The sequence below is a fragment of the Anolis carolinensis genome, unplaced genomic scaffold (genome assembly GCF_035594765.1).
Source record: "Anolis carolinensis isolate JA03-04 unplaced genomic scaffold, rAnoCar3.1.pri scaffold_9, whole genome shotgun sequence".
NCBI lineage: Eukaryota > Metazoa > Chordata > Lepidosauria > Squamata > Dactyloidae > Anolis > Anolis carolinensis.
In genome coordinates this window covers 2,890,017-2,908,987 of record NW_026943820.1, presented here as the reverse complement: position 1 = coordinate 2,908,987, position 18,971 = coordinate 2,890,017, and the positions used below count along the sequence as shown (strand labels likewise).

General features: G+C 41.1%; 1 protein-coding gene across 5 annotated transcripts in view; it reads right to left on the bottom strand.

The window, feature by feature from the left end:
- banp (BTG3 associated nuclear protein) overlaps positions 1-18,971 on the bottom strand; it is a 179,460-nt gene that overhangs the window by 100,032 nt on the left and 60,457 nt on the right. For all 5 annotated transcript variants that reach the window (XM_062961636.1, XM_062961638.1, XM_062961637.1 and 2 more), the window contains one exon: positions 9,520-9,687. In XM_062961636.1, the coding sequence (XP_062817706.1) occupies positions 9,520-9,687 (168 nt within the window). The remainder of the gene's footprint in view (positions 1-9,519; positions 9,688-18,971) is intronic.

Genomic DNA, 18,971 nt, shown 5'->3' with positions numbered 1-18,971 from the left:
AGGCCCACTCCTGCAGGCTGTTTCCTAAAAGTATAGTTTCTTATACAAAACCAAAAAGATTTGTCAGACAAAAGCAATTCATGGCTGTTTCCAAAAAAAATGGATGGTTTCTTCCTCCAACTTTCCAGCTATGAAAATATGAACATTTTTCACCCAACAGACAAAAACCTCTTGGCTGCCGCCACCTCACTTTTTCCATTTTTACCTCTCTTTGTGGCCTCTTAAAATAACTTAGCCCTAATCCTGCAACAATTTGCAGAGGAGCTGCTAGGACCCCATAAAATCTAAAAGTCAGAAGTTGACTTCTAAAGGCCATCTGACATTAATCGGCTGCTTTGAAACAATGGCAAAACCCAGTTCTGTTTTTGGAGTGAAAAGGGTATCACCGCTTTCACACCTAACTTATGAAGCTGTCTTTAGCAGAAAATGAGAGTGCCAGATGGAAATAAACCTGCATTGATGTGGATATTTTTATAAGAGGGATGTTTTATGAGAGGATCCACCACCAAACTACCCTTTTGTACCTCTCCCTGGTCCATCACTTCATACTCTACTTTTATTAGTTCATTTTCTTCAATCTCACAATTTCTGCCTGTGGGTTAAATAAAGACACAAACTGATGGGCCATATCATCTTTATGAGCCCATTAGAAGTCAGCGAGAGAGACGATTAACTATTAGGTTGAACTATCTGCCCATCCAACTACAGATTTTTTCTGCCACTACTATTTTGCACTTTATTGAGAAACTACCTCTCCCATTTGATATACTTTGCACTTTGGCCCAGATCCTTGTTTTACTCTTCTGCTTTTAATATTTTATGCTATATGTTGATTACTATGATAGTTTTATTGATATTGATGTTTTATTGTGGTTTTATCATTTTATTGTTGTATGATTTCGGGCTTGGTCCCCATGTAAGCTGCTCCGAGTCCCCATTGGGGAGATGGAGTGGGGTATAAAAATAAAGTTATTATTATTATAGAGACCCTTCTCTCACCTTCTCAGAATATGATCATCCTTCTCATCCTACAGAATCCGGGAATTTTTAGTTTAGTGAGATAGATAGATATTTATGCTCCCCCTCTATTCTGCCTTGGTCAGACCACACCTGGAATCACACTGTGTCCAATTTTGGGCACCACAGTTGAAGGGAGATGTTGACAAGCTGGAAAGCGTCCAGAGGAGGGCGACTAAAATGATTAAGGGTCTGGAGAACAAGCCCTATGAGGAGCAGCTTAAAGAGCTGGGCATGTTTAGCCTGCAGAAGAGAAGGCTGAGAGGAGACATGATAGCCATGTACAAATACGTGAGGGGAAGTCATAGGGAAGAGGGAGCAAGCTTGTTTTCTGCTGCCCTGCAGACTAGGACACGGAACAATGGCTTCAAACTACAGGAAAGGAGATTCCACTTGAACACCAGGAAGAACTTCCTCACTGTGAGAGCTGTTCGACAGTGGAACTCTCTCCCCGGGGCCGTGGTGGAGGCTCCTTCCTTGGAGGCTTTTAAGCAGAGGCTGGATGGCCATCTGTCGGGGGTGCTTTGAATGCGATTTCCTGCTTCTTAGCAGGGGGTTGGACTAGATGGCCCATGTGGTCTCTTCCAACTCTACTATTCTATGATTCTATGATTCTATGATATTCTTATATATTTAGATGCCTCCAATATTCAGACTGGTGGTCTCTGGTCTGGTGCTGGTTTGAAAGCCATAAGCTGCTGATCCACAAGGTTTTCAGGAAAGGAAGGAAAACAATTGCAGGCAATGGGGACAAATATGATACCAGTCCCTGGCACATTAGAGGTAAAAACTGCTGGTCTTCTGCTTGAAACAGCCAGAGAAACACGGCTCTAATGTTTTATCGAAGGCTTTCATGGCCGGAATCACAGAGTTGGCCACCAAATGGCCAGCGATAAAACAAGCCCATCGCCTTCCTGGGGATGCAAAAGAAATCAATTGACCAGGAACTCACACATGCAGGCAGGGCAATAAAACCTTAGAAACAGTCCTAGATGTGAGGATCAGAGATGGTGTTTTGTTTCAGTTTGATTTTGATAGATGGACATTTGTTGTTTGTTGTTTTGATAAATGTCAGGATGAAACGAGATTAAAGAAAGAGGGGGCATGAGAACAAGGATGTTTGTGAAATGAATTGTACCTGGAAGAATATTATAAATACTCCATGTGAAATCTCAGTCGGTGTGCCACTCCTTTTTATGATGGTCACCCGCAGCTCTAGTTGCTGTATACAGTAGAGTCTCACTTATCCAAGCCTTGCTTATCCAAGCCTCTGAATTATCCAAGCCATTTTTGTAGTCAATGTTTTCAATATATCGTGATATTTTGGTGCTAAATTTGTAAATACAGTAATTACAACATAACATTACTGCGTATTGAACTGCTTTTTCTGTCAAATTTGTCGTAAAACATGATGTTTTGGTGCTTAATTTGTAAAATCATAACCTAATTTGATGTTTAATAGGCTTTTCCTTAATCCCTCCTTATTATCCAAGATATTCGCTTATCCAAGCTTCTGCCGGCCCGTTTAGCTTGGATAAGTGAGACTCTACTGTATTTCTATCTCCTCTGCCTCCTAGTTCCTTTATTGGAAAACCGGCACTAGGGTTTCTGCAAGGTTTGCCTTCTTTAAAAAGGGCATCGCATCCCAGCCTCAACACTTATGCACTCCAAGAATAACACTTTAGAGAGAGTTTCAGGTCCCTTGTCAAACTACAGATCTCAGGATTCCATACAATGGGCTCATGGCAAACATAAAAGTCGCCTGAAGATAGTATAGCTACACCTTTCTTTCCTGGGAAAACGCCATGCTGGGTGGGGATGCTGAGAGTTGTGATCCCAAAAAAAGCGTCACTGCCAAGTCTGGGGTTTAAAAAGTAGCCGCTTTTGGGGAATGCCTCTCATAGCAAGGAGGCAAGCCGTGTCCAAGAGCTGAGCCCTGTTTCCTAGCTCTTTGTTTGTTTTCCAAAAAAAGAAAGCTGGTCTCGGAACAGGAATCTGTCAAAAAGTGTTCCAGCGGCCTTCTCCTCCTCCTTGCCTGCCACCCTGGTCAGGGAAAAGGCAAAACCAAAACAGACGCCTGGAAGAGAAGCCCGAAGCCCAGTTCTGGGAAGCACGGCCCAGACGCCGCAATCGATACCTCCAGCACAAAAAGGCAACAGGTTTTTTTTTTCTTATTTCCTTTTCTGCCAGAAACTGCAAGAGAAGGCACTCCACTCCGATTACTACTAGTAAATCTTGTGAGACTGGTAAACTAGCACAACCAATTAAACGAGAACAACGTTAATTAACATCTAGGGACAATTAGGGAAAGGCAGAAGGGGGGAATGGATTGGCAAGATAGGCGTGACAGGTTGTATTCTTCATACATAATAATAATAAATAATAATACTTTATTTTTGTATCCCGCCACCATCTCCCCGAAGGGACTCGGGCCGCTAACAAGGAACCAAGCCCAGAAGAAGACAAAGTGTAAACAAGTTAAAATATTAAGCAGGACAATAAAATCACAACCAATATAACAATCAAAAATGGATTCAAAGAAATAATACAAATATACAATAAAACCATAAAACTAGATAAAAAAGTATAAAAACAATTAAAAAACCAGTATTGTGGAATGAACTGTAAATGTAATAAAACAATGACACCATCCAATTCCAGTTGTTATTGCCCCTAATATATACCCTTGGACTATAAATTTAAATATGACATCTCTTTCTTCCAGCTATCATCTATCTATCTAATGCCAAAATAAGCTTTTTGTTTACCGTATATACTCAAGTATAAGCCAACCTGAATATAAGCCAAGGCACCTAATTTTACCACAAAAGCTGGGATAAGTTATTGACCTGAGTATAAGTCGAAGGTGAGAAATGAAGCAGCTACTAGTAAATTTCAAAATAAAAATAGATACCAATAAAATTACATTAATCGAGGCATCAGTAGGTTAAATAATGTATATATATGGATATAGATATACAGGTAAAAAGACCTATATGTATATAGGATTTGCAAGGTCCTGCAAACATATGAGGGGAAAATTAATATATAAAATTAATGTAGATAGATAGATAGAGATATATAAGTACATAGGGATTGCAAATGTATGCAGAGGGTTAATGCCTATATATCTGTAGGAGTGTTTAACAAATATTTCAGGGGAAAATGCTTTTATAAGATTAATGGATATATATATATTTCTTCTTCCTGACTTGCAAGGGCGTCTTTCCCTTTTCAAAACATTCCCTTAGTTAAGCGCTTTGGAAAACACACTGATAAGGGAGGGTAAGAGAGAAATATATCATACAAGCAATGGCCTACAGGTTCTGTTGCCTGGCCTTGACCCCATTATAAGCCGAGAAAGGTTTTTTCACCTAAAAAAAAAAGGGCTGAAAAACTATGGTAGGCATTCTCTGTGCCTACCATAGATCCAGGCGAAACATCAGGAGGGAATGCTTCTGGAACATAGCCATACATCCATGAAAGCCTTTGACAATACACAGAGAACCAACTGCCTTCCTCCATCTCCTTTACTGATATGTATGGCTGCTATTCGAGATCATCCCAAGACCCTCGGCGACCTCCCTTTAAGGTCCCTCTGCTCCTAGAAAGCCCACAAGCCAGATCTGAAGGACACAATGCCCTCCTGCTGGTCTCAAACACATCTACAAAACAAAGGGGAATCACAGAGACGCATTGCCCCTGACCCTGGAGATGCCCGCAACCATTTCCGATGCATTGCATTCTGCAAAGATCAGGACAAATAAACCCCCTGGAGCAACCCAAGCCTCCTCCTGAGTCTGCGGCCTTAACGCCGGCCAACTTCCTCCCAGCCACTGAAACCCAATCAGCCCAACAAAGAGCCCCTTGAAGATTGACGAAATTATTACAGCTTAAGCTTTCAAGGGCTGACTTCAAGCCTTCTCGAAGCGAGCCAAATATAGCTCAATGTGTTTGTTTCCAGGTTGCTGCAAGACTGTACTGCTTTTGTTGCAACGGATCAACGTGGCTACCTCCTTTGATTGATCCATCCCAGGAAAAAAAATGTGGGGTGAAGTGGGAGAGCGTTCCTTTAAATTATCTGGATTTTCAGCGTCACTTGAGCTGCCTCCAGAAACAAACGTTATTGCAGAAAAACTGCCTGAGGTTTCCAAGTAACACGTTTCAAAGCCATGGTTGACAGCTTTGTTATCATAAGCAGGAAAGCCAGGCCTCCGATCCCTTCAGTGCCGAGAAATATTGCCTACTTTCCTTGCTACCTAGCAGTCAGAACGTTGCAAGATGTATTGTTTGGTGGATATGAGAACTTGGACAGAGCTGTGACTTTTACAGGGCTGTAACTCCAAGCAAACCTTTCCAAACAAAGACAGGTTGCTGAAGCTACCTGACTACAGAGGCAGAATTACACATACCGTATGTACACGAGTATAAGCCAACCCAAATATAAGCCGAGACACCTAATTTTACCATATATACTGGGGAAACTTATTGACTCGAGTATAAGCTGAGGGTGGGAAATGCAGCAGCTACTGGTAAATTTCAAAATAAAAATAGATACCAATAAAATTACATTAATTGAGGCACCAGAAAGTTAAATATTTTGAATAGTTACCGTATTTCAAAGAAAAACAGTAAACTAGCTCTGTAAGTGGAAAAGTAGGGTGAACAAAAACAATATGGTATTAACAATAACTTAACAACAACAAAACTTCATTTGCCTATCTATTCAATGCCTATCTAAACAATGCAGAGCTAGATATAGATCTATAGTTATACATACTAATTTCACATATGCATTTTTCCCTGAAACATTTGCAGATCCTCTCTATATATGTGCATTTCCATCCTGCATCTATCTAGAGATCTCTCTATATGTGTGTGTGCATTCCCAAGTAGTATTTACAAACCCTATATATCTATATTCATATATATCTATCTAGACATCTCTCTATATATAGATAATTATATCTGCATAGGATTTGCAGACTTGCAAACATGTGAGGCAGAAATTCATATATAAAAATAATGTATACACATAGATACAGATATACAGGTATATGGAAATCTCTCTCTCTCTCTCTCTCTCTCCATATATATATATATATATATATATATATATATATATATATATATAGGATTTGCATGAAGTTGCCTTTTTCCTATCTCCTTCCCCATAGTTCCAAGGCTTTATACCTTTTCTCTTCCCTCTTTCTTTTCCATCCTTCCTATCTTGATTTTCATTCCCTTGCTTCTCACTTCCGCATTAAATGTGAACAAGTCCAGATCATCCCATGACTTGGGTGAAGGTTTAGAGGGAATGCAAATCAAGTTTGCAGATGGAACCAAATTAGGAGGGAGACCTAATACTCCAGAGGACAAGGATCAGCTTTCAAAATGACCTTAACGGATTAGAGAGCTGAATGGCCAAAACTAACACAATGAATGTCAACAAGGACAAATGTAAGACAGAAAAAATGAAATTCAAAAATACAGAATGGATGATGCCTGGCACGACAACAGTTCATGTTAGAAAGATCTTGGAGTCTTTGTGGACAACAAGTTGAAAAGCCAATGAGATTTTGAGCTGCATCCAAAGGAGTCGAGTGTCCAGATCGAGGGAAGTCGTGGTGCCTTTGTATTCTACTTTGGTCAGACCTCTTTACCTGGAATATTGCGTCCAATTATAGGCACCACTGTTCAAAATAGATATTGAGTCCAAGCTGGAAGGTGCCCAGAGAAGGGCAATTAAAAGGATCCAAGATCTGGAGACCAGGCCCTATGAGGACAACCTTAATGAACTGGATATGTTTAGCCTGCAGAAGAGAAGGTTGAGAGGAGACATGAGAGCCATGTTTCAATATGTGAAAGGATGCCATAAGGAAGAGGAAGCAGGCTTCTTTTCTGTTGCCCTTGAAACTAGGACTCGGAGCAATGGGTTCAAATTATAAGAAAGGAGATTCCACCTGAACATTAGGAAGACCGTATGTTCAGCAATGGAACTCTCTGCATCAGAGTGTGATGGAAGTTCCTTCCTTGGAAACTTTAGTTTGTGCTTTTCCTGCATGGCAGGGGATTGGACTAGATGGCCCATATGGTCTCTTCCAACTCTATGATTCTATGATTCTATGCTAAAGCTTTATCCATTCCACTCAAAGGCTAACTGCCACTAAAATACGAGGATACTACTCACCATAAAGATGAAAAACTTCTAATTTTTTGCTGCCACCATGTATAGTGGCAGATACATAAACTAAGAATGGAAAGACAGGGAGCATTGGAGCATGTGCACTGGCTAGGTGTTATTTTAAGCATTGAAGTTGAGCTCTCACGGTGCTTTCACTTCTATGGCTACTCTGCTTTCCCCTCTTCTCCACTTAGCATCTTAGTTTCAATAATAAAACTTATGATGCTTTTGCTATTTCGCAATGCAACGTTTTCTGATCTGCTACGAATCACCCAGAGATCTACCTCTTCCCTTTGCTTGCAGGGTTTAGAGACATAAACAACACAATTAAAATTTGGATGGGAAAATTCCCAACTATAGACACGGATAGTGTAGACATTGTACTTCTTAGCTGTCATTTTTGGTGAAGCCTATCGGGTAAAGCATATAATATTTTCCAGTAAAAAAAGCCGATTTTGTCATTCCTTGCCGATGGTAGAGCGGTTAGCATTAACCCAAACCTTCATGTGGGCAAATAAGCTTATTTCCCCTCTTTTGGGCTTCCTCCCAAGCCCCTGCTTTTAATACATGACATACAAATGTCCCACAGCCCTGCTTTTAATATCAACATAAGCCAGAAGAATCCCAAAAGGACATTCCTTTGCCATTTGTTCTTTCTGCTTAAAGCCTATGGAGGAGAGCAAAGCTGCTCACTGAGTTTTATGACAATAGAAACATTTTCAGGATGGAAAACAACATGGGGCATGGTTTCTGAATGGAACCAATACACAGCACAGCCCTTTTTCCTTTCTGTTTCAAACCCTTGTGGCACCTCCAAGATTTATAAGAATTATCATGGCTGGTGTATTAATGAACTATTATCAATAATAATTGAATTTTCTACGAAAGGGGCCCTTCATGGGGGAAAAATCCGACCTAACTCCCATATCTGGCACAACAGTGAGCCAAATAAAACACATCTGAATGTGCTTGTTTATTTTGCTTCTTGTTGTGTCCAAGAGCCAGGCTTTCCAAGAATTTCAGTCTTTCTTCTCCAAAGAAGAGAAGCAAAGGGTAGAGAAAAGCAGTCATGGGCAAGAGCTACGATGATGGTGATGATAATTATAATATTTACTTATGCCTCAAGTACCACCTCCCAGCAAGAAAGAACTGGTGGGATCACAAACCTGAAAAAGTACTGGAAAATGAGCATGCAAAGATACTGTGGGACTTCCGAATCCAGACTGACAAAGTTCTGGAACACAACACACTAGACATCACAGTTGTGGAAAAGAAAAAGGTTTGGATCATTGATGTCGCCATCCCAGGTGACAGTCGCATTGACGAAAAACAACAGGAAAAACTCAGCTGCTATCAGGACCTCAAGATCGAACTTCAAAGACTCTGGCAGAAACCAGTGCAGGTGGTCCCGGTCGTGATGGGCACATTGGGTGCCGTGCCAAAAGATCTCAGCCGGCATTTGGAAACAATAGGCATTGACAAAATTACGATCTGCCAACTGCAAAAGGCCACTCTGCTGGGATCTGCACGCATCATCCGAAAATACATCACACAGTCCTAGACACTTGGGAAGTGTTCGACTTGTGTTTTGTGAAATGAAATACAGCATATCTATCTTGTTTGCTGTGTCATACAATAATAATAATAATAATAATAATAATAATAATAATAATAATAATAATAATAATAATAATAATCTTTATTTATATACTGCTCCATCTCCTCAAGAGGATGCAAGGAGGTTTCCAGCATGAACATAAAAAACATTCAGTGGTCAAAAAACGCCATACAACATAGTACACATAATAAACATAATAAACAACATCATAAGACAGAACCAAAACAATTCTACTACAAGGCTGCCCCTTACAAAAGCCTGTAGTTTTGCATCCCCATCACCTATCTTTGTCTCTTTCTGTAGCAAGTCATGCATTTGTTATGATTGCTGTTGCACTTTACTTGTTGTTCCGCAATGTTTTGCTAATGTTATTAGCTACTTTCTCATTGGATACTTTGAACTCTCTTAGAAAAAGTGACACTTTTTTCAAAACACAGTAGGGCCTGTACTTTCAAAGGGGACAGGGATGCAAGACCTTTGTGGATGACTTAGAAAATCCTAGAAAGAACAAATTAGTCAAATCTGTGGATAGTCAAACCTATGAAACAGAGATGACCAGTCTATGAACTAAAGCTCCCATGAGATCTAATGGTGAGGAGCACCATGAGATGTAGTCCAACATCACTTAGAGGGTCACACACTGCCCACCATTAGAGCAAAAGCTTTCTAGTTTGTACCAGGATAAGAAGCCTTTCCTTACCTGAGCCGCTGTAGGAGGAGGAAGAGGGTGTCCGTCTTGAAAAGCTTTTCACCGCGAGGCTCTGCCCTCGTTGCTTTCGCCGCCAAGCTGTCCGACATTTGGAGTCTATGCTCTGCTTGATCCGGTACCAGTCAGACTCTGTGATGCCAAACTTGTAGAAAAGGTGGCCTGCAAAGGAAAGGACATCTACCATATAAAATCCACAGTCTGGGAGCTTCAATTGGTGGCACTGCAGACCTAGAAACACATATTGGTTTGATCCAAGTTCTACCACTTTCCCTCCTACCATGTTTCCCCGAAAATAAGACAGTGTCTTATATTAATTTTTGCTCCCAAAGGTCTTATTTTCAAGGGATGTCTTATTTTTCCATGAAGAAGAATTCACATTTATTGTTGAACAAAAAAATGAACATTTATTATATACTGTACAGTAGTTGTCATCACAAACCACCAGACAAACTGTGAATCCCATCAAGAATTTCTTGTTACTACCAATATTTCCATGTACAACACTCTATGGTACGTACATTTACCGATCCTTCATGCTCTGGTGTTCTGTTCATTGGAAATGCTTCCAAACAAAAACTTTGCTAGGTCTTACTTTCGAGGGAGGCCTTATATTTAGTAACTCAGCAAAACCTCTACTAGGTCTTATTTTCTGGGGATGACTTATTTTAGGGGAAACAGGGTATATCCATTATTCCATGCCCAAAATTATAAACATGGAAGCTTTGACAATGACGACGATGATAATATTTTCATTCCTATTCTGCTTTGTTCACAACATTGGGATGCAATGAACCTTTCAAACTCACATTAAAACCAGTATGGATTGAAAAACGCAATACAGTGATTTCGGTGCCGGACCACAGTTTGGGAGGCCTGGGTTCGATTTCCCACTCAGCCATGGAAAGCAAGTGGGCGACCCCAAGCAAGTCATATACTCTCAGCCCCACAAACTATGTGATGGAGCCATCCTAAAATTGCCATATGCTGGAAATGACTTGAAGGCACACAATAACACAATAAAAGGGCCCGGGCCGTGGCGCAGGCTGGAGAGCAAGCCAGCTGCAACCAGCTGCAATGAATCACTCTGTGAGGACTCATGGGCCTTGTAGTCCTGTTCCTAGTACTATTGTGGCAGACGAAGAGGAAAACATGGGGTTTTCGCCGGTTCAGCAAGAGCCGGAGTCCCTTCACCTGCAGGATGTTGATGTTTGCCCTCAAGAATTCAGCCAAACAGGCCTTGGGCAGAACTCCCCTCCATTTCCCAGAAAAGAATCTTATTCCAGAGAAAGGGGAGTCAGAGAAGCTCAACGGAGGAGTTTACGCATCGCTGCCAAACAAATGGCTGATTAGGTCTGCTTCCCTTGGGAAATTCTAAGGAGTCACACATCTGGACAGAGTTGGGTTTCGCTTCTCGTTCTCTAGGGAAAGAGTTCTGTTGGCGGGAAAACGAGACCCAATATAGGTGTTTGGCGCGAGGGATTCTTTGCGGAGTCAATTGATCAGCTTCAGGAGAGAGATCGTGTGTGGACTTCGTAATCCCAGTTCCTTGCTTCCCGGATCAAGCTTCAAGCCTTGCCCTGCCTCGCGGGTTTACTACGAACCCTGCTTCATGCTTTGCCTTGTCTCCAGTCACGGATCTAGTCAAGAATCAAGTTTATTTCCAGCCTTGTTGTCAAGCTTCATTGGACTCTAGGACTCTGCTATTTCCCCACACTATTGCTTGGCAAAGTGTGTGTTTCAGTCAAGTGGATTAAAACTTTGAACTCTAATATCATTTATTGGACAATACATTTTTGGACTATATTTGACCTCATTTGAAAGGTCTGCTTCTGAACTATATTATTCACTTGTTTTTATTGATTTTATATATTTCTTTAATAAAGATATTAGATAGAGACTGGCCTCTGTCTTACTTCTTAGGCGTAAGACAGAACTGAACTGAACTGACAGAACTGGCCTCTGTGTATGGTTATTGGTGCTCTGTTGCCAGGGTTCTGACACACTCTGACCAGGAGGTCATGAGTTCGAGGCCCGCTCAGAGCCTATGTTTGTCTTGTCTTTGTTCTATGTTAAAAGGCATTGAATGTTTCCCTATATGTGTAATGTGATCCGCCCTGAGTCCCCTTCGGGGTGAGAAGGGCAGAATATAAATGCTGTAAATAAATAAATAAAAGGTACAATAAAAACATGAGTCAATATGTGTGCATTTATTTGAAGCGCTAAGACTATTTAAAAGCCTAAAGGCACTGAATGAGTCAACCAGATGTCACATTCAATTGCTGCCCACAGTAGCCAGTCTTTATAAGGCCAGCTATTTGGGTGGAGAAAGAGATGGAAAGATCTTCCCCACAGCCCTGCGGAGGAGAGCATTAAATTCCCCGGGGCTCGCATTCCTCAAGAGGCTCTAAAATCCAAAGAGAGGACGTCATGTTTGTTTTCTATACTTTCCAGAAGAAGGCCTCCCTCCGTTCCATCCGGGTCCATTGAAGGATGTTGGCGACACTTGCTTCATCTGGAGATTGTAGCAAGGCTGGTAATGGCCGGGTATCAAAGGACGGCAAACTGTAGCAGATACACTGGCAATTTGAAATGTGGTCTAGAAAACTGTGGTTTGAGATTCCAGGCGGGTGGTTGAAAAGATCATAATAATAAAAGGGAAACAAACACCCGAGACCGAGTCAGCGTTTCGTAAGTTCCTGGATAAACCCCTTTTGCTGCTTGGAGGAACAGCTCGTGCCACCGTGCCCTCAAGCGGGCCAACTTTGGGGTTGAAAATGACCGCAGGGCACATCTTGGCTAGGGAAAAACAGATGATGGGTGGCAGAGCTAAACACCAGCATGGAAAGGACCCAGCCAAGAAATGCATACCAAGAATATGCAGGGAAAGCGAAGCTTCTTTTAAAATTATGACACTGGTCTTGCTCTCGACTGACGAGTAGAAGGCAAGTCTGCTGAAGTTTTGGTCTTCTGAGGAAAGGTGGATAACTCCATGCTGGAGCATTCCCATGTCCAACTCTTGTAAATATTGCAGGGGAAATGCACACACACACACACAGACACACACAGATTTCTAGATCAATATAAACATAAATATATAGGGCTTGTAAATATTGCAGGAGAAAAATGCACATATATAGAGAGAATTTGCAAACATTTCAGGGGGAAATGCATACGTGAAATTAGTATCTATAATTATAGATCTATATCTAGCTCTGCATTGTTTATATAAGCATTGAATGTTACTATGCTGGAAGCCGGCCTGAGTCCCCATGGAGAGATAGGGAGGGGTACAAATGAAGTTGTTGTTGTTGTTATTATTATTGTTATTGTTATTGTTATTATTATTAAGTTATTGTTAATACCATATTGTTTTTGTTAACCCTACCTTTCCACTTACAGAGCTAGTTTACTGTTTTTCCTTGAAATACGGTAAATATTCAAAAACCTTTAACCTACTGATACCTCAAAATAATTTCATTGGGATCTATTTTTATTTTTGCAATTGACCCGTAGCTGCTGCATTTTCCACCCTCGGCTTATACTCGAGTCAATAAGTTTTCCCAGGTTTTTGTGGTAAAATTAGGTGCCTCAGCTTATATTAGCATCGGCTTATACTTGAGTGTATTCGGTAAATGAAAAAGATGCTTTCAACAAGTTTCATGTAAATCTAATTCTAACCAGATTTAGAGTCAAAATAGTTCATATAAGAGGAAAGGAAACAGCTCTGGTGCCGGGTGTGTTTGGCTGTTGCTTTGCCTTTAGTCTTCAGTTCTTCCCAACGCAACCAAGAAGTGGTTCTGCGTGATTCTCATACGGACGTGATTCAGAGTCTTTGTTGTTGCATCAAAAATCCTTATTGCACAGTTCTCGGTCTGTACAGATTGAGCATCCCTCATCCGGAAATACTCCAAAATTGTCCACATGGGTGGATGAGATAAGGACACCTTTGCTTTCCGACATTCTGATGTATACAAACATTATTTCATGCTCACAATTGTGAAAAATGTTGTGTGTAACATTATCTTCAGGCTGTGTGTATAAACTGTATATAGAACATAAATGAATGCCATGTTTAGATTGAGTTCCCATCTCCAAGATGTTGCAAATAACAATAGAGTCTCACTTATCAAACATTCACTTATCCAACGTTCTGGATTATCCAACGCAATCTGCCTCCTGCCCGGATCCACAGTTGTTTCTCTAGGCAGCAAGGATTGAACTTTTTATGGATTTAATTTCCGACAGTGTTGCTACTGTAAGTTCATCTCATGCAATTTTATCTTTATTTGTAGTCAATTTGTTAGTAGCCAATTTTTTTTAGTCAATGTTTTCAATATGTTGCGATTTTTTGGTGCTAAATTCATAAATATAGTAATTACTACATAATGTTATCGTATTTTGGACTGTTTTTTCTGTAGATTTGTAGTAAAACGTCATGTTTTGGTGCTTAATTTGTAAAATCATCACATAATTTGACATTTAATAGGCTTTTCCTTAATCCCTCCTTATTATCTAATATTTTTGCTTATCCAACGTTCTGCTGGCCTGTTTATGTTGGATAAGTGAGACTCTACTGTATATGCAAAAACAGGTGACTGCAAGATCCAAAAAATCTGAAATTCAAAATACTTCTGGGCCCAAGCATTTTGGATAAAGGATATTGAAGCTGTAGCGCATGAACCAGAGCTAGTGCTTCACAAACCCTGATCGAAAACCAACATCTATGTATGCTATTGTGGGTATTGATTGATTTGTGTGCCCTTCCTTCTCTCTCGTAGAATCTCAGAAGCATTCTCAGTGGAACACTGGGTCGAAACAGAGAAAGCAGCATAGCTGGAGCATTAAGTGTTGGAACGGTGCAAGGGCCTTGTCAAGGGCCAAGTGGATGGCCAAGAAAATGTCAACAATCAGTCACACATGTTGCATGGCTCTTGTTGGCGATCCAACAAAACAGGTTGGGAAGAAAGCATCTCTAGAACAGAGCTGCATAGAGGCGTTTGCTACCTGAAGTTCTGGAAGGATAAAAATATGTGCCGTCCCCATGATCTGGGCAAGGAAGAGCCAGGATTGCCAGCAAAACCACAGAGAGATTCCAGATGTTGCTGCAACCAGGAGAATTGAACCAAGAAGTCCTGGAAGGAAGTCCAAGAAGGGAGAGGAGGAAGAGCCAAGGGGTTTTGTATGTGCCAGTGTCAAAATGGGATTGAGGTGGAGGAAAGCGGTCAAGGGGGCTTGTAAAACCTTTCAGCACTTGCTCTTCAGCCCCAAGGAAGCAAGGCTTCTGCGGACGGGATGCCATTTTTATTGCCTATCTGTCCCAAACCACACTCTCATCTAATGATGATGAACATCCCAGCAATCCGTCGGCTCCAAGTGGCAAGATGTGGAAGGATGGTTCAGTTAATGTGGGCTATTCTCTCAAAATCTTCACCTGCCTCATTCTATCCAAACTGACTTTCAGAGACTTTGCATCTTATTAAACCAACAATAACGCTTCCACATTTACAATCTATTTAAGGTTTAAATTCTGTGCTTCTCTATCCTATGATTCAATGGGGACATATTTGGAAATACCCCAGTGCTGCCCTGCGGTAATGTCTTCGAGCTCTGGTTCTTTGCAGAAAAACTGAAGCCACTGACTGGATTCTTCTATGGGTAGGTAATGGTTTTCCCCTGATATTAAGTCAAGTCGTGTCCGACTATGCGGGTTGGTTCTCATCTCCATTTCTAAGCCGAAGAGCCGACGTTATCCTTAGACTCCTCCAACGTCATGTGGCCACTGGCATGACTGCATGGAGCACCATTATCTTCCTGCCGCAGCAGTACCTATTTATCTACTCACACTCTGGGGGTTGGTGCTCATCTCCATTTCTAAGCCGAAGAGCCGACGTTGTCCTTAGACTCCTCCAACGTCATGTGGCCACTGGCATGACTGCATGGAGCACCATTATCTTCCTGCCACAGCAGTACCTATTTATCTACTCACACTCTGGGGGTTGGTGCTCATCTCCATTTCTAAGCCAAAGAGCCGACGTTGTCCTTAGACTCCTCCAACGTCATGTGGCCACTGGCATGACTGCATGGAGCGCCATTACCTTCCTGCCACAGCAGTACCTATTTATCTACTCACACTCTGGGGGTTGGTGCTCATCTCCATTTCTAAGTCGAAGAGCCAGCGTTGTCCTTAGACTCCTCCAAGATTATGTGGCCACTAGCATGACTGCATGGAGCACCATTATCTTCCTGCCGCAGCAGTACCTATTGATCTACTCACACTCTAAGGGTTGGTGCTCATCTCCATTTCTAAGCCGAAGAGCCAGCGTTGTCAGTAGACACCTCCAAGGTCATGTGGCCACTGGAGCACTGTTACCTTCCCGCAGAAGCAGTACCTATTGATCCATTCACTTTTACATGTTTTCAAACTGCTAGGTTGACAGAAGCTAGAGCTAACCGTGGGAGCTCACTCCGGATTCGAACCGCCAACCTATCAGTCAGCAAGTTCAGCAGCTCAGCGGTTTAACCCACAGCACTACCAGGGGCTCTTCTATGGGAGTAATCCAAAATTCAGAACTGGAGATTTTTCCTGATACAGTAGAGTCTCGCTTATCCAACATAAACGGGCCGGCAGAATGTTGGATAAGCAAAAATGTTGGATAATAAGGAGAGATTAAGGAAAAGCCTATCAAACATCAAATTATGTTATGATTTTACAAAGTAAGTACCAAAACATCATGTTTTACACCAAATCCATAGAAAAAGCAGTTCATACATGGTAACGTTATGTAGTAATTACTGTATTTACAAATTTAGCACCAAACATTGCAATATGTTGAAAATATTGACTACAAAAAACATTGACTACTTAAAGGCAGACTGCACTGGATAATACAGAATGTTGGATAAGCGAAGGTTGGATAAGTGAGACTCTATTGTACTGGGATTGTGCTCTCACAACTTACAAATGGCTCCACCTTTATTGCTTCCAAGCCCCAGGGCAATGCATTAATGAATAACATGTACTATTTATACATACGTCTGCCTGTCTGCCCATCTTTCACACACACAAATATGTATGATCCAGTTTCAACATACCAGAATTTGTAGATGGAAAGAACTGACACAGAGATTTCCACCTCAATCTTCTCCGCTAATTTGTGTGTACACACAACACACACTCCATAAATATATATTTTAAAAACGTAAAAGCCTTCCTGTTACATAAGCTCTTTTCCACAGTATCGCAGAATTCCAGCTGGATGGCAAGCGCCAACTGTTGTGCCGCCAAGAAAAACTAACTGAGGAATCAACAATGAAAATTTCTCCGCTTCCAAGGGAGCTTGTGGCTTTGGAAAGCCCTGGCGTGACAGAAACCCAATGGTTTCTGTGTGAATTTTATTTACATTTTGCCGACAATGGCATGGTCAGCAGCTCCAGTTCTTGGGGGATTAACTCATTCAGAAGAGAGAGGATGCATAAGAGAGAGAGAAAAATGCCTCAAAAGGATGGGCCTTGCAACGGTATGGAATTCACTTTTATGAGTGTTCATGAACTCGCAACTTTCCTTGAATCATGCAATGCCTTTTCCAGATGAGCCATACATTAATTCTCACGCAAAGGAGCAGCTTGCGTTCGGCGGTGAGGCTGTTTTTCCTCTCTCGGTGACAACTGGGATCAAGTGATTCCAAGGATACCTTCTGACTTCTAAACCCTCTGTGAGAAAAATCAAGTGCCAGATGGTACGTTCTGGAGAGCAAAGCAGGTTGCAAACAAATCCAGCCGCTGATTCTTTTCTTCCCACCTGATCTCTCACAGGAGAAGGCAGGAATGGGAAAGAAAAGAGGAGGAAGAAGAAGAAAAAGAGAAAGAGGAGGAGGTGGGGAGACACAACCTAAAAGAATGATATACAGGACAGCAAGAAGCAAGCAATATGAGGACTAGGTGCATACTAAACCTTATTCATTTCTTGCGAGCCCAATTCATATATGAGCAAAAATGACAACGAGGGTGATGTGTACCTGGGCTTCACATCTTATATATATAAAAGAGTGATGGCAACAGGGCAGCGGACAAAACAACAAAACAACAGGCCCCCCAACCTCGAAATTTGACAACACAACCCATCATCCACGGCTCTAGGTTGATACAACAAAAAGAAAAGAAAAATAAAGTCCTAATTAGAGGGAGAGGAATAATTGTTTTTATCCAATTGCTGCCAGTTTGAAGGCTAAGCTCCGCCCACTTGGTCTCCTAGCAACCTACTGAGCCCAGGGGACAGGCACAGTTAGGCCTCACTTAGGCCTCTTCCATAGATTATCAGATTTTAACCGGATTATATGGCAGTGTAGACTCAAGGCCCTTCCACACAGCTATATAACCCATTTAGAATCTTAGATTATCTGCTTTGAACTGGATTATCTTGACTCCACACTGCCATATAATCCACTTCAGTGTGCATACTAAACATAAAGACAACCATACAACAGACATTCAATACCACCACTTCCTCAACAATTTCTCACCAACACCACCAGACAACGCCACAGCATCGCGTGGCCGGGCACAGCTAGTAGATACACAAAACTATAGACAACAAATAGCCCTATTAACATGATGGTCTTCTGATCCTCGCCTTCATGTTAGGGTTCGTCCTGGTGATCAATAACATATCTGTTGCACTTTATTCTACTCCTTCAGTTAGAAATAGTCCCTATTTTTACCTCATCCCAAGCTCCTTACCAATAATAATAGTCCCAGGTTACTTACTTCTTTCTCTAGTTTACATTCTTCACTATATGCACTTTTTACTCCCCAGTTCATTTTTTATGAACTTCCTCAGGTTTTTTTTTATCAAACCTGGTTTTATCTTAATGTGGTTTTATTATGTTATTGTTCTGTTTTTATATTGATGTGTTTTTATTACTATGTCTGTAACCACTTGGGCTTGGCCCCATGTAAGTCACCCTGTGTCCCTTTGGGGAGATGGAGGCGGGGTATAAAAATAAAGTAATAGTAGTAGTAGTAGTAGTAGTTGTTGTTATTATTATTTTATTATGACACAGCAAACAAGATAGATATGCTGGATTTCGTATTAAAAAATCACAAGTCGAACACTTCCCAAGTGTCTAGGACAGTGTGATGTATTTTCGGATGATGCACGCAGATCCCAGTAAGGTGGCCTTTTGCAGTTGGCAGATCGTGATTTTATCTATTATTATTATATTATTATTATTATTATTATTATTATTATTATTATTATTATTATTATTATTATTATTACTATTATTATTATTATTATTATGATGGCCTGAGAATCATCCAGAGGTGTGCTGGAGGTCCTAGAAAATGCCCAGAGAGGCTAGATTTGGTTGGAAGTGGATAAATTAAGGCGAACATCAGTCCTTCAGATACGAAGATCACAGTGTAAATAAAGACCAGCGTATTTA